The sequence below is a fragment of the Pezoporus wallicus genome, unplaced genomic scaffold (assembly GCF_028554395.1).
Source record: "Pezoporus wallicus isolate ANWC-B61680 ecotype Strahan unplaced genomic scaffold, APGP_CSIRO_Pwel_v1 contig_5958, whole genome shotgun sequence".
In the NCBI taxonomy this organism is placed as follows: domain Eukaryota; kingdom Metazoa; phylum Chordata; class Aves; order Psittaciformes; family Psittacidae; genus Pezoporus; species Pezoporus wallicus.
In genome coordinates this window covers 635,634-650,573 of record NW_026638491.1, presented here as the reverse complement: position 1 = coordinate 650,573, position 14,940 = coordinate 635,634, and the positions used below count along the sequence as shown (strand labels likewise).

Here is a 14,940-nt window from a genome sequence, read left to right as displayed (position 1 = left end):
AGCTGCATGTGAAGCAGCTACTGGGCTACTGCATTTTACAGGAGCATCTTTTTATTACAAAGGCAAACTGGGACATGGATGGGAGGTGGGGGGAAAGCACCCAAAATTTAAAAGAGTGACATTCTAAGTCTGCATGGATTCATCAGTTACTTATTGTCAGAAACAGATGTCAGGGCTCTTGGCTTGTCTCCATCCCTGGCATTGTTCAAGGCCAGGTTGGATGGAGTCTTGGGGTGATGTGGTCATGTGAAGTGTCCCTGCCCATGGCAGGGAGGTTGGAACTAGATGATCTTAAGGTCCTTTCCAATCCGAACTATGATTCTAATTCTTTTCTGCATACAGACTTGCAAAAGGAGGTTCAGCTATGGTCAGTGCCTGCTTGGATTGGTGATTAGTTGCTTCAGATGTGGTTTAGAATATTAACTTGTAGTAACTGGCTGTGCAAGAATGTGTAATGGTGTTGCTTAGTTGTAAATGCTTATGACAGTCAGGTGCTGTCCAACATTGGAAAGGAAGGGGAATACACTATGCAGAGGCAATGCTTGCGAGAGATGGTCTTATGAAGGACTTTTTTTTTGCATCCTCTGAAGCTGTGGCTTGATTTACATTAAGCTGTGGCTGCTCCATCTCTGGAAGTGTTCAAGGCCAGGTTGGACAGGGCTTGGAGCAACCTGGTCTAGCAAAAGGTGTCCCTGCCCATGGCAGGGGGCTGGAACTGTATGAGCTTTAAGGTCCCTTCCAACCCTAAACCCTTCCACAATTCTATGATTCTACAAATACTTTATCCCTTCTGTTCCTAAACCTAACCACCTTGTATTGTGATTTGATCTGTGTGCATCTCTGCTTTCCTTTTCAGATACATGTATTGGACTGACTGGGGTGAAACACCCAGAATAGAACGGGCAGGAATGGACAGCAGCACACGAAAAATAATTGTCAATTCAGATATTTACTGGCCAAATGGACTCACGATAGATCTTGATGAGCAGAAACTTTACTGGGCTGATGCAAAACTGAGTTTCATTCATAGGGCAAATCTGGATGGTTCGTTTAGGTAAGTTATGTTATTTGCAGTGTAAGTTATTTCTCACCTCCTGCATAAATTTTGAACTGAGGCATTTCTTTTCAGTAATCTAAAATAATGCCAGTGCCTTATTGTTCTTTTTAAGTGCAATCGTTAATAGCCTTGCAAAAAGTAAAGTAACCTTACGTCCTGTAAAAATAGTTTTAATAGTAAGACTATTTCTATCAATGTTTCACTGTAGACTATTTATAGCCTTGTTGTACAGCAGGATTTTTCAACTTTAGGCTCACGCTTGTCTTGCAAGTAGTTGGAGATGCTTATCCATGGCCCTAGGCAATCTAATGTTTAACAAGTGACTGGAATTTTACAGTATTGTTACTATATCTTTTTTTTTTTAACAGGAAATATACATTGAGACACACTTATTCTTGTCCTCATTCAAACATGTCCTTTGCGGCATGCCTGTAAATTAACCAAATTCAGCTTATTTCAGACTGCAAGCAAGAAGGAAGCAGATTTTCTTAAAACTTGGTAGAAAGTACAGTATGGAAATTTTGGTTGGTGGCTCCGGACTAAGTGTGCTGTTGAGTTTTGGCTTTTGTGTACACAAAGAGGTGACCCTTCAGATAGGGCACACCTAGGAGTTGGAGACTGCACCTTCAGTTCTGGGTAGTGTTCAATAGGCAGGTTGTGTTGGTCCCTGAAGTATGTCGTCAGCCACTGAAATGTCCTGCTGAGGAGGCGAGTCTCTGCATTTTGGTCTCGCTTTGGTCTTCAGGTGGTTTAAAATGGCATTTTCATTTCTGTGATTTCAAAATATCTTAAATGCCTATGTTATGAAATCATTTTGCTTTGGTAAAGACTTTGAGGAGTTGTATTTTGTGCATATCTGTGAAAAAGAGTAATATCCCCCCCTTCCTCAAGAAAAGAAAAAAAAACAACCCACTGCATTTTCCGTGGTGTTTTTCATTTTTTTTACTGAGGTGCATTCTGTGCCTGATTTGCACACTCATCAAAGAGGAATAGCAATATTGCCACCCTTTATAAAACACTCTTAAGTTCCTTTGAGAGCACTGTGTAAGAGCTGGATAATGGTTGCATTGTAGTAAGTGACAAGTACTGATTGACAGAAGTCTAGACAAGGGAAAAGGCCTTTATAGAAGGGAGCAGTAGCTCAAAGGCTGGCTGCAAGTTCATAGAAAGAAAGTGCTCTTTCAAAATTCAAAATCTAAGAGAGATTTTCATACAACAGAACATGAATATATTTCTCTGATGTGGGGGTAAGTGGCAGCAAGTAAAGTTTCCACACTGATTCTGCAGTTATCATGCACATACAAATTGTGTAAACTTTACTTGCATTAATGTATGAACAGTTGCAGTTGGTTAATAACATCTATTTTGCTCATTTTAAAGTAGAGAAGGGCCACCCAAAAGGAAGCGAGCCTTTGAATACACCAATTTCAGGAATCTGTCCAAATTGCTTTGTGATAGATCAGTGCATGTCCACCACCTCCCAAGCAGTTTTTTATTGAACTGTAAATGGAACAATATTTTAGAAAAAAATAGTGTATTTTGCATTTAAAAAAAAAAAAAGGCTCAATGTTGTACACTTCTTACATCTTTTACTTAACTCCTGGAGATTGTAAATGCATGCTTAAGGATATTCCTATGCTGGATGCATTCTGGTAATTCCTTGGGTCTAACTGCATTGTGCAATATAATACCTTGATGTCATTTAGCTGTGTATATTTCATATTGTTACAATATGATAAAACTTCCTTCTTAAAATGTTATGCTTATTAATAAAATGCCATGAATATTGATCTTAATTTTAACTCTTTTCTAAAAGGAAATTTTTATTCTTTTTTGCCTTCTACTGATAAGTGTTGAAACAAAAGTCTGTGAAGTTGGGACTTACAGGTTCTGGTGTTTAGGTAGACTTCAATACTGGTTCAAACTAGATGATAACTATGGAGGTTGCTTCTGTTCCTTAAACACAGAGTTTAAGTTTCCTAAATTGGTTTCACCCAGACTTGCCAATAAAGAAACCTTACAGTGTTTCAAAGGCTTCTACCATCCCTTGTCACAGAATCACTTCAGAATTCCTTCAGAATTACAATAAAAATGAAATTTGCCTTCTGCATGGTGAATGAATGTTGCTGGAGCAACCTGCCGGTTACATCTTAGCACCCATCAATTCGCAAGCACATAGGCTGGAACTGTTTCAAGGGATGTAATTACAGAAGGGGAGATTTGATATCTAAGAATGGTGGAAATAGGGGCAATGTATTCTGGAAAACAGCTGCTATGATACTAGAATACAGCCACTGCTCTACATTTAAATCTGCTGCTGACCAAGTTAAGAGGGGTAATTTAAAGAGACTCCCAGGTCATTTCTTCTTTTTTCTGCTGCAACAAAGGCCTGAGTACAACTGAAGTTCTGGAGAAAATATCATCTGTTGAATAGGGGGACAAAAAAAACTAATGTTTTAATAGGAGGAGCACTCTTCGGACCTATGTTTCCTCCAGATTGTAGAATCCCAGACTGGCTTAGGTTGGAAGGGACCTTAAAGCTCATCCAGTTCCAACCCACTGGCACAGGCAGGGACACCTTCTACTAGACCAGGTTGCTCCAAGCCTTGTCCAGCCTGGCCTTGAGCACTGCCAGGGATGGGGCAGCCACAGCTTCTCTGGGCAACCTGTGCCAGCGCCTCACCACCTTCACAGGGAAGAATTTCTGCCTAAGATCTCAATCTCCCCTCTGTCAGGTTAAAGCCATTCCCCCTTGTCCTATCACTACAGGCCCTTGCCAAAAGCCCCTCTTCAGCTTTCTTGCCAGCCCCTTTAGGGGCTGGAAGTTGCTCTAAGGTCTCCCGGGAGTCTTCTCTTCTCCAGGCTGAACAAGCCCAGCTCTCTCAGCATGTCTCCAGAGCAGAGCTGCTCCAGGCCTCAGAGCATCTTTGTGATCTCCTCTGGACTTGCTCCAACACGTTACATCCTACTTATGTTGAATGTAGGACTCTGAAAGGCAATTGTGTTTGGGTATTTGCACAGCCTTGTTAAGGAGCTTAGGTGTGGTCTTTCAGGGGTCATTATGGAACTGACCAGGTACCACATCACTATGAAATAGAGTATGCTCTTGTCTTTAATTTTATGAAGGAGCAAAATCTTGTTTTATATTTTAAAGTCTGTTTATCATTTATCACCAGATTAATCTCTTGGTCCAGTGAATCTGTTAAAAAAAAAATCCAATTCCTGTGAGTTTTTACAAAGCTAGTTTGGTTTGTTTTTTTTTCTGCATGGTAACATGTGGAATCAATGCATTTTTAATCCTTGTTTTTTCTTTGATCCAGGCAAAAAGTTGTCGAAGGTAGTCTTACTCATCCCTTTGCACTGACGTTATCTGGGGACACTTTGTATTGGACAGACTGGCAAACACGCTCCATTCATGCCTGTAACAAAAGGACAGGAGAGAAAAGGAGAGAAATACTGTCTTCCCTATATTCACCAATGGACATCCAGGTTTTAAGCCCAGACCGGCAGCCATACTGTATGTTTTACTTCCCCTGAAACTTTTTGCGTGACTGTTACTTATTTATTAGGATAAATGTTAATCACAAAATGGTTAGTGTGAAGTCATGGGGTTTTGCATACCCTTCAGGAGATTGGTTTCTAAAGGTATGTAAGTACCTGAATCCTGTACCTTTCTTTGAAAATTCCAACATGAATTGATATGAGCTCAATCATCATCCCACTTGGGATAACAAAATTCAAAATCCAGTGCTGTACTTCAGTGACATCTTGTGATTTGAAATACTAGAATGAAAATGATAAAACCTCAGCTGGCATCTTTTTAACACTATTATTTTAAAGACAACTGGAAAAAAATGCGTATCATTGCTTTTTTTTTAATAAGTAGAATTACCCCAAAATATGTAATGTTCCTGTACTTACAGATACAGATTTTGCATTCCAGACTTGATCATGTTTATCTTCAATATGTAACAAATAGGTGATGAATGCTTCAGTATGGAAGGGACTTAAATCTGAGCTCTTATATGAAACATATACCTGCCTCTATTTTTCCTTTGTGTGTGATGCTACCTCAGAGGAAGGCAGGTGAAGAGAACTGAAAATTGCATGATGTGGTATATATTTTGTATATGCATGTGATACTATGCGGCCTAAGATTTTTTTTTTGGCTGCATGTAGCTATGTTAGTCCAGGTGGGTCTTTTTCACTATTGTGAGAATGGGACTTGAAAGCAGTGGTGGAAACATATATAATTGAGTAGCTATGGGAAGAATCACCTCTTGCCTAGGATTGTACTTTGGATTTGCTGCTTTATTTATGCCAGCTATTTATTTATGCCAGTAAAGTCTGCTTCCCTGAAGATAATGTTTGCTATTCCAGTAGAGTTTATAAGATGTCAGTAAACAGGACTGAAAGTAAACAAAAGAAGTTTGGAGATCATCTTGGTGATGGAACATGTGCAAGTTTTCATTGAGGTTGTCGGGTATGCACAGCACCCTGGTTTATCTCACAGCTCCAGATAAGAGTTTGTCTGTGCTGAATTCCTGGCATTGCTTTTAGCTCAGGGAATGTCCCAGCCTTGGGTCGTCGTATTTCTGGGTCAGTCACAAAGAAAATATGGTGTATAGGGAAATGGCATATGCTGAAAATAGCTCAGATGCCATTGACTTCATTAAGATCAGGCTTGGATTTCTTCCTCTCCCTTTTTTTCCCTCTTTGTGACTGTCAGTGGAAGTAAGACAAGCTAAATTAGCTGGAAATTTTGTAGTTTTATATTAAAGCAGTTCAGATGCTTATTCAAACTATGACTGACAGATCTTGCACAACTTGCAGGGTTTTTTTCTTTAATAGCTGACAATATTGTCCATAATTATTTGTGGCTAGAGTTTGATCTCTTGCTGCCATTTTTCCCCCATATAAATGAGGTAGGTACATGCAGTTCTCGTGTCTGTCCCCATCCTGTCCCTGCCTGCCTCCCCTCCGATTTTTTTTTTTTTTAATATTTTCAAAATTGAGGACTTTACATGTTGCTGTTCTGTACTTCCTGATGATTCAGGGACTTGTCTTGCTGTGAAAGCTTTTGAAAAAGATTTCCAAGGTATTTCCAACATGCAACACAACTGTAATGTAGGAATTGTACAAATTGTTGTATTTTCCTTTCTTTCCTAGAACTGGTCACCCCCACCACCATCACCATCCTTCAAGCCCTGTTTTCCATTTTCATGATACTTAGCAGATGCAGCATCCACAAAGTAATTGAAGTCCAAAGCTGTTAGCTGTTTCAGCTTTAGAAACATTGAAAGAACTGCATAGTGTGAATGTGCTGAGCTGTCAGCTCTTTCAAAATCAGCTCTTGTGTGCATCTCAATTTAGGTGTCCCTACAAGTGAGATGCTGAACAGGAGAGAATCAAACACTTTATATTGTGGTTCCTCTGCTTGTTGTGCCATTCATTTTGAATCTATACATTCTTTCTCATGGAGAAAAGAGGGCTTTAATGGTTCTAGAAATATGAAAATAAATGTGTTTGGTTTCTTGCAGTTCACACTCCATGTGAAGAAAACAATGGTGGTTGCTCCCATCTGTGCCTGCTCTCTCCAAGAGACCCCTTCTACAGCTGTGCCTGCCCCACTGGTGTGCAGCTGGAAGACGATGGCAGGACTTGCAAATCAGGTAGGAGCTTGGCTTTTCTACAGTCACAGAGTAATTTTTATGAATTAGAGCAATCCATTGCATCAGAAACTGGAGAATTTTGGTTGTATTTTGTGTCTTTTGACTGTATTATGCGTTGCCAGTTCTCTGTAGGAATAAAGTAGTATGTGGAGCCCATTGTAGAAAAATTTTATTAGAAGTAAGCTATTGTAGGACGTTTTTCTGATTGGACAGTGGACCATAGACAAACTTCTGCTTCCTTCCATTCACTGTCCAGTGATGGTCAGTGATGCGGTAGTGGTGGCCAAGCTGTTGCCTTTGAGTGGCATCTCGAAGTTAGCTACGCCTGGGATGTTCTGTACACAGATGTGCCAATAATTCAGTCAAGGTGCTATTTTACAGATAACCCAGTGAGTTACCCCTGCTTCAGTTAGTTTTATACTGAAATAATTTGTACAGAAAAATCAAGATTTAAACTAACAATACTGTCTTTCTGGTTCTGAAGATTAATCATTCCTCTGTTTCCCTTTGGGCTCCACTGTGTGAAGGGTTTATGAGAAATTTGCGCTAGGAATTTTTAATTCCTGGATCTAGTTTATGTTTTTTGGACATTGTATTTAATTTTTAAAAGTGAGGCAAGGCTTTCTGTGAAAAAGCTTATGAAGTTTGCTGCTTGAGATAACTGAGCTAGAGAAAATAATTTCCTAGGTGGCTGTTCACGTTACTGAGTAGTAGTAGGACAGGCTTGTGTATAACCATTCTGATTCTGTGATACCCAGTAGAAAGCTGTTTAAAGGCTAATAGCTAAAGTATATGCTTTAATTGAAAAGTATAACTATATGCATATTTTGTATGTTAAGTTGAATGAGTTGAATAAGTGAATGAGTTGAATAAGTTGAATGAGTCTAGTAGTACACATTGAAAACTTGGTACTAGCATTGATCAGGAAGCCTCTTTTAAAAATGCATCTTACAAAAGCAGGCAACTAACACTGCTAGTGGGACACTAGGAGGCAAGGTTTTGGAGAATGTTCTGCCAACAGACTGCTGCCTGTCTCCAATGCATTTTCAATGAGTCTAGTCAAATAGTATAGTCATTTTCTGATGTGGCTTGATTCCTCTGAGTACTTAGTAAGCATAAGATATTCATTTCATTTGCGAACTTTAAGCAGAATTTGAACACTGAACCTCTAGGGTTTAACGGCCAGCTTTATTAGCTCATCCTGCTGCAATTGAAAGGCTTGTAAGGTAGTTCTTGCAGCTGCGGAAAGACCTTTCTATTTCCTCCTTCCAGCTTTGGAAAGTTTCCTTTCCATAGCTTTAAAATAAATGTTGCTGAGCTCAGGACAACCTTTTTAAACGTTAATATTGACCTCATGTTTCTGGCAGTGGGAATGAAGGTCAGCCTGCTCTTGGGGTTTTGGTGGATAGCACAAGCAGGAGCGACTGCTTATACTGTGCTTTCACCTTTCCATTGTCAGGTCAGACAATCTGTCAAGGGTGTCCTGTCAAAGGAGACCAAAAAAACGGGATGGGAACAGGAAATCTCATTTTGCATAAGAATGTGGCCTTTTGGTTCATTTTTATGGATTATTTCTTTCCCAAGCTCCACATCTTTTGTTGTCCTGTCTGCCTTATGCCAACATCCATGTGCATCTCTTTCCCCTTTTATTAATTAAATTCTTGGTTGCAAGGAACTGACTTTTTGTTCTCTGTACAAGTTCTTTGTAGTGAAGTCGTATCAGGAACTACAGATGCAACAGTGTTCACCACGTCTGCATTTTGTTCCTATTGGCTTGAGCAAAAGTGCCAAAGTACAGTCACTTGGGCGTATTAGCTTCTTTGATGTTAAGATTTCAAGTGAATTACTCAAATGCTACTGGAGATTTGTCTGCAAGGGAAAAAAGCATTGTGTTCTCAGAATTTGTGCCCGCATGGGGGCTTTACTGGCACAAATAGAACTGTGTTAACTGTGTATCTCTCTCAGAAAGCATTCTTCTGCAGAAAAGCCCTGAGGCTCTTAGGTGATTTCAGCTCTCTTGGATATTGAAGAATGCATATATTGGTAATGTTCAGGTGTGAGAGCTCTGTAGCTCTTTACAAACAGTGTTGAATGGTAATGGGCCTAGGTAATTAAGGAAACGTGAGCTAAAGGACAGGCTGCGCCACTGTTTGCTTTGCTGTGGGTTATGTCTCTATGCATTGAAACTGTGATATTAGGTTTTCCTACACTTTTTCTAAACAAATTTTTACACTTTTTACACTTTTTCTAAACAAATAACTGTTGATCTGCTGAAGCTGTAAGTATTCTGTCAGCATTAAAAGAATAGTTCATTATTCTTTAATTTTGGCTTTTTGGTATTGACTCATTCTTGCTCTCTCTCTGGTTCTAAACAGTTGCTCTGGCCTATCATAGAAGATCACCAGATTTGTTGGGCACAATTTGCCCTTAGTGAACATGGTGACAGCCCATGTTGGCTGTCACCAACCACCTTTCTGTTTTCCATGTGCCTTAGCATAGTTTCCAGGAGGACCTGCTCCATGATCTTGCCAGGCAACAATGTGAGACTGACTGGCCTCTGATTCCCTGGATGTTCCTTTTTCCTGTTTGTTTTTTTTTTTGCATGGGGGGAGGGGGGGGGGGTTGGTGTTTTGTTGTGTTTTTTTGTTGTGGTTTTTTTTTTTTTTTTTAAGGGGGTTATTAGTTCTCCTTTTCCAGTCAGCAGGAACTTCACCAGACTGTCATGACTTCTCCAGCGGGTTTCTGTCTGCCGGGAAGGTGTGACAGCTGTAGTTTATCAAATAAACTAGGAAAATCTGCTTGCTCAAGTGAAAAAAGAGGAATTTTTTTTCATAATTGGAAAAGGTAGTGCTAACTTCAGGTGTTTGAAGAGCCAGCTTCCCTTATTATATTTTCAGAGAAGGAGGTCCCTTTGTTATAACACATCTTCCTGATTAATAAAGAGAAACAGTATGGACTAATCCAGACATTCTGATTAAGTAGGAGAACTGCTAATTAGAGATGAACAGCCCCTTTGTGAAAGGGAAGGGTTAGGTCCACATTTGTTATTTGGGATAATTGCTGTAAATCAGCTCTTTTAAGTACCTGAGAAAGCTTCTGCTGGCCTTATGTGAATAACCTAATATAACTGTCAGTCTTCTAGCACTTGGAAGATGCTGGAAGCAAAATCTTGCATACCAGTAGTTAATACTGAAATATAGTCAGAGTTTAGTTTGGGGCTGTATTGGGAAGGAGCACTCATGTCCTAATCTGTTTATCATGATGAAAATACACAGGAAAAACTCTTATTTTCCCTTATTTCCTAGAATCTTGACAGCTGCCTTGTATGCTTTTCTCTCCCTCTTGCCCATTCTGTGATTGAAATGCAGCTGTGGAAACCACAGTCTTTTGGTTGCAAAATTCTTTAACTTCATAGATGTCTTCTGTCTTGTGCCTGGTGTCTGACTACCACAGGGAGATGTGATCCAGAATTTCCAGAGGACTTCTTCCTCATTCCACCTCTTCTTGCTGCACTCCCAAATGTATACTGTGCTCCCTTTGCTTATCAAGGAATTGTGGAGCTCGTGTTTTTTCTTTGTTAGTATGAGATGTGGCTTCTTAGAGGTTATTCTGATCCTTCTCTGAAGATGATAATTGTGTAATTGGAATCTCCCCCAGTGCATGCAGCCATATTAGCTCCTTAATCATAGTGGTGTCTTCCCTCCAGCCAGATGATTCACTGAAAATACCTATGGGTGTTTTGCACCAGATGAGAGGGAAAGTTTGGATAATAGATCAAATGTACAAGTAGTCTATGGTGGTTCCTGCAAGGTGGAGAATTACCCAGATTCCCGACTATGAAAATGAGATGCAGTGGGTTGAATGAGGAAATAGCATTTTACTTGCTGCATTGGGACCTGTGGTATACTACTTACTCCAAACACATCCTGTTGATTCTTTAACACTAAAACAATGGGCTAGGTGTTATTTACTCAGAAATAGTATTACATGGAACTATTTTTCACTGAGATACCTTTCCAATACACCAGACAGGGTTGTGAAAACTGTCCAGCAATGGGTACCTGACAATCAAGGAAAATCTAGATGCTACCTCTTCTATTCTAGATGCTACCTCTACTCCATTTCATAAAAATTTCATGGGTGTTTTTTGTCTTTCATTCATGTGTACATCTTGCTTGTTTTGAGTCTGTTTTCTGCTTGCTTTTGTTAGTGTTATGTTTGTGATTTTATTTGATCTGTATGAAAAGATCACATTACTTGCTATTCATAGCAGCTTTCATCCTTATAAAAATGGAGAGTACTTCATGTAGTGAGAAAGTGAAATAGCCTCATGGAAATAGACTTGTTTATAATTTCATAGGATGAAATCTATTAGAAACATACTACAGGGAGGAAACCTGGAGGGAGTAAGTATTCTAGAAGGTCTGCCATCTCATCTTACAGCTCTGTTGTCAGTGGTTTTGCTAAACTAGTTAATGAAACTGTCTTTGGGCTTTGGTACCTGATTGATGACTGCTTTCCAGGACTCTGAAACACTGGCTAGTTAGAGATGGTACCTTCTTTCTCAGCACTAGTGAGTCTCTGGATTGATTCTGATTTTATGCTGCAGAAGAACCACATCCTGGGTCTGCACTGAGAAGGTTTATGTGTAAACTTTGTTATCTTGTGTTCACCATGGTACCTACGCATGGAAAGTTACCAAGACCCAATGGTAACTCGAGCTCTATTTTGCTGCACTGATGTAACAACAGTGAGGTTGAGATGCCCCCTAGATTTGCAAGCCCTCATTTACAGTTGTTTGTAAGTTTTTTCCATGATGTTTACCCTTTGACAGGTGATTGTGTTAGCTCAGAATTGAATTTTGTGTGGCTTCGTCATACATGGAGCATAATAAATAATGCTTAAACTTCAAATCATTATATAGCTGTCAGCCTCAGAGAGGGCTCATGGGACATAAAGTATTTCTGTTTGTGTAAAGGAAGACAGCAATGCAGAGACACTAACATGTTCAGGGTCTCTTAGTGAGTGGGAAGTGTCTGCAATTAGAAGTCAACATCAGTAGGGCTGTAGGACAAATATTGTATTGCAGTTCAGTATTAAAAAAAAAATTGAGTATGTATCTTGTTAGGTTGTAATAAATTTTTGATCATATTCTGTATTTATTTGAAGGTGTCACCACCAAAACTGTTTAACAGAATGGGTGGTAAAATGGCTGTCCCTTCTCAAGTCAGTGATTCCTTACTTGGAGCCAGTGGTATTTTATATCTCCAGCAGAGAATAGGTGCATTTAAACTATGACACTATGCTTTGGAATGAAATACCACAATCCAAAGGCTGTTCCTTCTTTCTAGTGGTGAGGATTTCTGACAGACTTTTTCTTGGCTCATCTTTTTTCCTATGGCTTCTTATGAACTGTTAAGAATTCTGTGCAAAGGGATGCTCTTTTATTTTTTTCTGTTGTTAATACAAAGTAGAAGCTTGGACTATGATATCTATAAGCTAACATTCAGATTTACCACTTAACATTTCCAACTTTCTCTTCTCTTTCTTTAAAGCACATATGGTATAGACAGACCTCAGGGTCTGGGGTAGGACTTAGTTGCTCAACTGCTTTGAGGTGTTTGAATGAATCCTCTGTATAAGGACAGATTCTTTGCTTGGTACAGCGATAGCCAGACAGTTGTGCTGACCTTTGATACTGTTTACTGCCCATGCAGTCATGACTGTTACACTAATGTCACATTGAGTAAATATTTCTAAGACTTACTCAAAAGGAGTAACTCTTGAGTTGTCTACTCTGTCAATAGTACCTTTACAAAGCTTTGTGCTCCCACGTGTAACACTGGGTATGTACAAATTTTAGGTGTCTCACATAAGCTCAGTCCTAAATTAGAGTAGGTAACTGACTTCTGTGTTGCAGCAGATTTCTCCGGAAGAAACTAATTTTGTCTTAGTCTGCTGTTTTGTGCTAATCGTCTTAGCAGCTGTACAGTTTAATATTCTGTTTGCGGGGCTTTTTTAATGACGGTATAAATGTGTCAAATCTCTGAATTGTAGGGGGTTTTGTTCTGGTTCAGGCAAAGTAACTGTTGGAACTCAGCTACTGAGATAATGGAAGAAACAGTAGGCAACTTTTCACTGTAACATGCAGACAGATATGATGTAATTTATGAGTTACGTGAGCGCTCTGGTATTTCCTTTCTTTGTCACAAGTGTTAGTTTTCCTTATTGCCTACTTACCTTTCAATTAAATCAAGGGCTGTCTGAATGCGGACGCTCAAAACATTCTTTCAAAGAAACTTTTCCTGTTTCTGTTTTGTTGGTTGCATACTCCCACTGCACCCAACTCTCAGTTTTAAGGTGGTAAACCTGATGTGCCTTGCATGCTTTCCCCAGTGTGCAGTGTCAAGTAGGAGAGTATCTCGACAGCTTTTCCCAGCCCTTCAACATCACACTGTATGAAGCAGTGCTCACTTCCTCTCAGGCTGGAAAATAAAGAAAGACCTGAACTGGGATGCATAGTGCTGTTTATGTTGCAACTGACTCTGTTGAGGTACCCAGGGAGAATATATTCTTTCCTGTGTAGGTGGTGAGGCGCTGGCACAGGTTGCCCAGAAAAGCTGTGGCTGCCCCATCCCTGGCAGTGTTCAAGGCCAGGTTGGATGGGGCTTGGAGCAACCTGGTCTAGTGGAAGGTGTCCCTGCATGTGCCAGGGGGTTGGAACTGGATGAGCTTTAAGGTCCCTTCCAACCCAAACAAGTCTGTGTTTCTATGATATAAAAAGAATTTCCATTATTTTTAGGCATTACCAAAGTTTGTTTCAACTCCTTAAATATTTTATTTTCTGTGGAAGCTGAGTAGCAGGAATGGGGTTTAACTCACTGTTGTTGATTTAAACATCTCACAACAAGTGTTGTTACTTCAATTTTCCTGTGGGGTGAAGAGCAGTTACTGCTAAGCCTTTATGCAAGATGTTGTAATTGTTTTGAATATTGGCTAGCCTATTAAACTGCATGGCAATGTTAGTTATTTTTATAGACTCTGTACAGAATAATGAATTTTTCTCCCACACCCATATTCTGCATCTTACCCTTCTCCCCACGCCACGCTTTGTGCCATATGTTGAGACTTTGCCAGGTAACTCACTGTATTACAGCAACTGACAAAATCCCTTGTTTTTCTGGTAAATCATTTTATTTTGTCAAGAGTGCCGAGATAGCTGTGCTCAAACAGCTTGTAAAAGAGTTGCCTGCAGTCAGGGTACTTCTAACACACTGTTTTCAAAAAGTGCTTACTATTTTCTTCTTCAGGGAAGAGCTAAAAGCTTTCCCATTTTTACAGTTTATCTGATCATTCTCTCCCCCCCCAGCCCCTGCCAAATATAGAGATTTCCAAAGTTGCCTGTAAATAGCCTAAGTCTATATAGCCTAAGTCTATACATGCAGATGCATGCACGTGCACATACATAAAACTGGGGGAAGAGTCTCACAATGGAGCATTGTTGAAGTCTAATTAGCAGGCAGACAAATGGGAAAGGAATAGCGTGGCGTTTTCTGGCATAGATTAGCAGAGGCAGCCACTGCAGTCTACATTCGTTTAGGTTGGGTGAATAAATTGGAGCATTTGTTACTGTATTATAGATGTCTTGTCACTTGTCAAATGTGAAGTGGGCCAAGGGAAGAATAGAAAAGGCTCTTGTCAAGCTGGTGGGATGGCCTGCTTCGCTGCTGTCAGCTTCGATTGTACTTAATTTTACAAATAGAGTATGGTTGCCATTTCCAGCACTGGAGCATGGATTTTTAATAACAAGAGCACAAACCAAATCAAAGCAAACACTATACTTAGCATGGATATTAAAAATATCTGATGATTGGATAGGGGAGGAAAGCATCACATATATGAGCAAAAAAAGGAGTCTCTTAACCTGCTTGTGTAGGATTTCTTGATTGCATAGAGTGAATATAGTCTTCAGGGAGTGAGAATAACTGCCTTGAATGGTATTACTTTGTTTTCTGTTCTCCTTGCATTTTAAGTTCAGATATTGTTCTGCGTGTTAACCAGAACAGTTCATCAGCTTTTCATCAGAACTGAAAAGTTCTGTGGAAGGTCTGCAGAAAGGTTTTGTTGAATAAAAACAAGGTGATAGAAAAAGAAGCAGTTCAAAGTTTGAAACAGTTGGAAAAATAAGACAGTTTTAATTTCAATCTTTTA

At 39.7% G+C, this 14,940-nt stretch overlaps 1 protein-coding gene across 2 annotated transcripts in view; it reads left to right on the top strand.

The window, feature by feature from the left end:
* The window catches only part of LRP5 (LDL receptor related protein 5), a 126,631-nt gene that overhangs the window by 38,067 nt on the left and 73,624 nt on the right, over positions 1 to 14,940 (top strand). For both annotated transcript variants that reach the window (XM_057410908.1, XM_057410907.1), the window contains exons 3-5: positions 857 to 1,054; positions 4,378 to 4,574; positions 6,598 to 6,729. In XM_057410908.1, the coding sequence (XP_057266891.1) occupies positions 857 to 1,054; positions 4,378 to 4,574; positions 6,598 to 6,729 (527 nt within the window). The remainder of the gene's footprint in view (positions 1 to 856; positions 1,055 to 4,377; positions 4,575 to 6,597; positions 6,730 to 14,940) is intronic.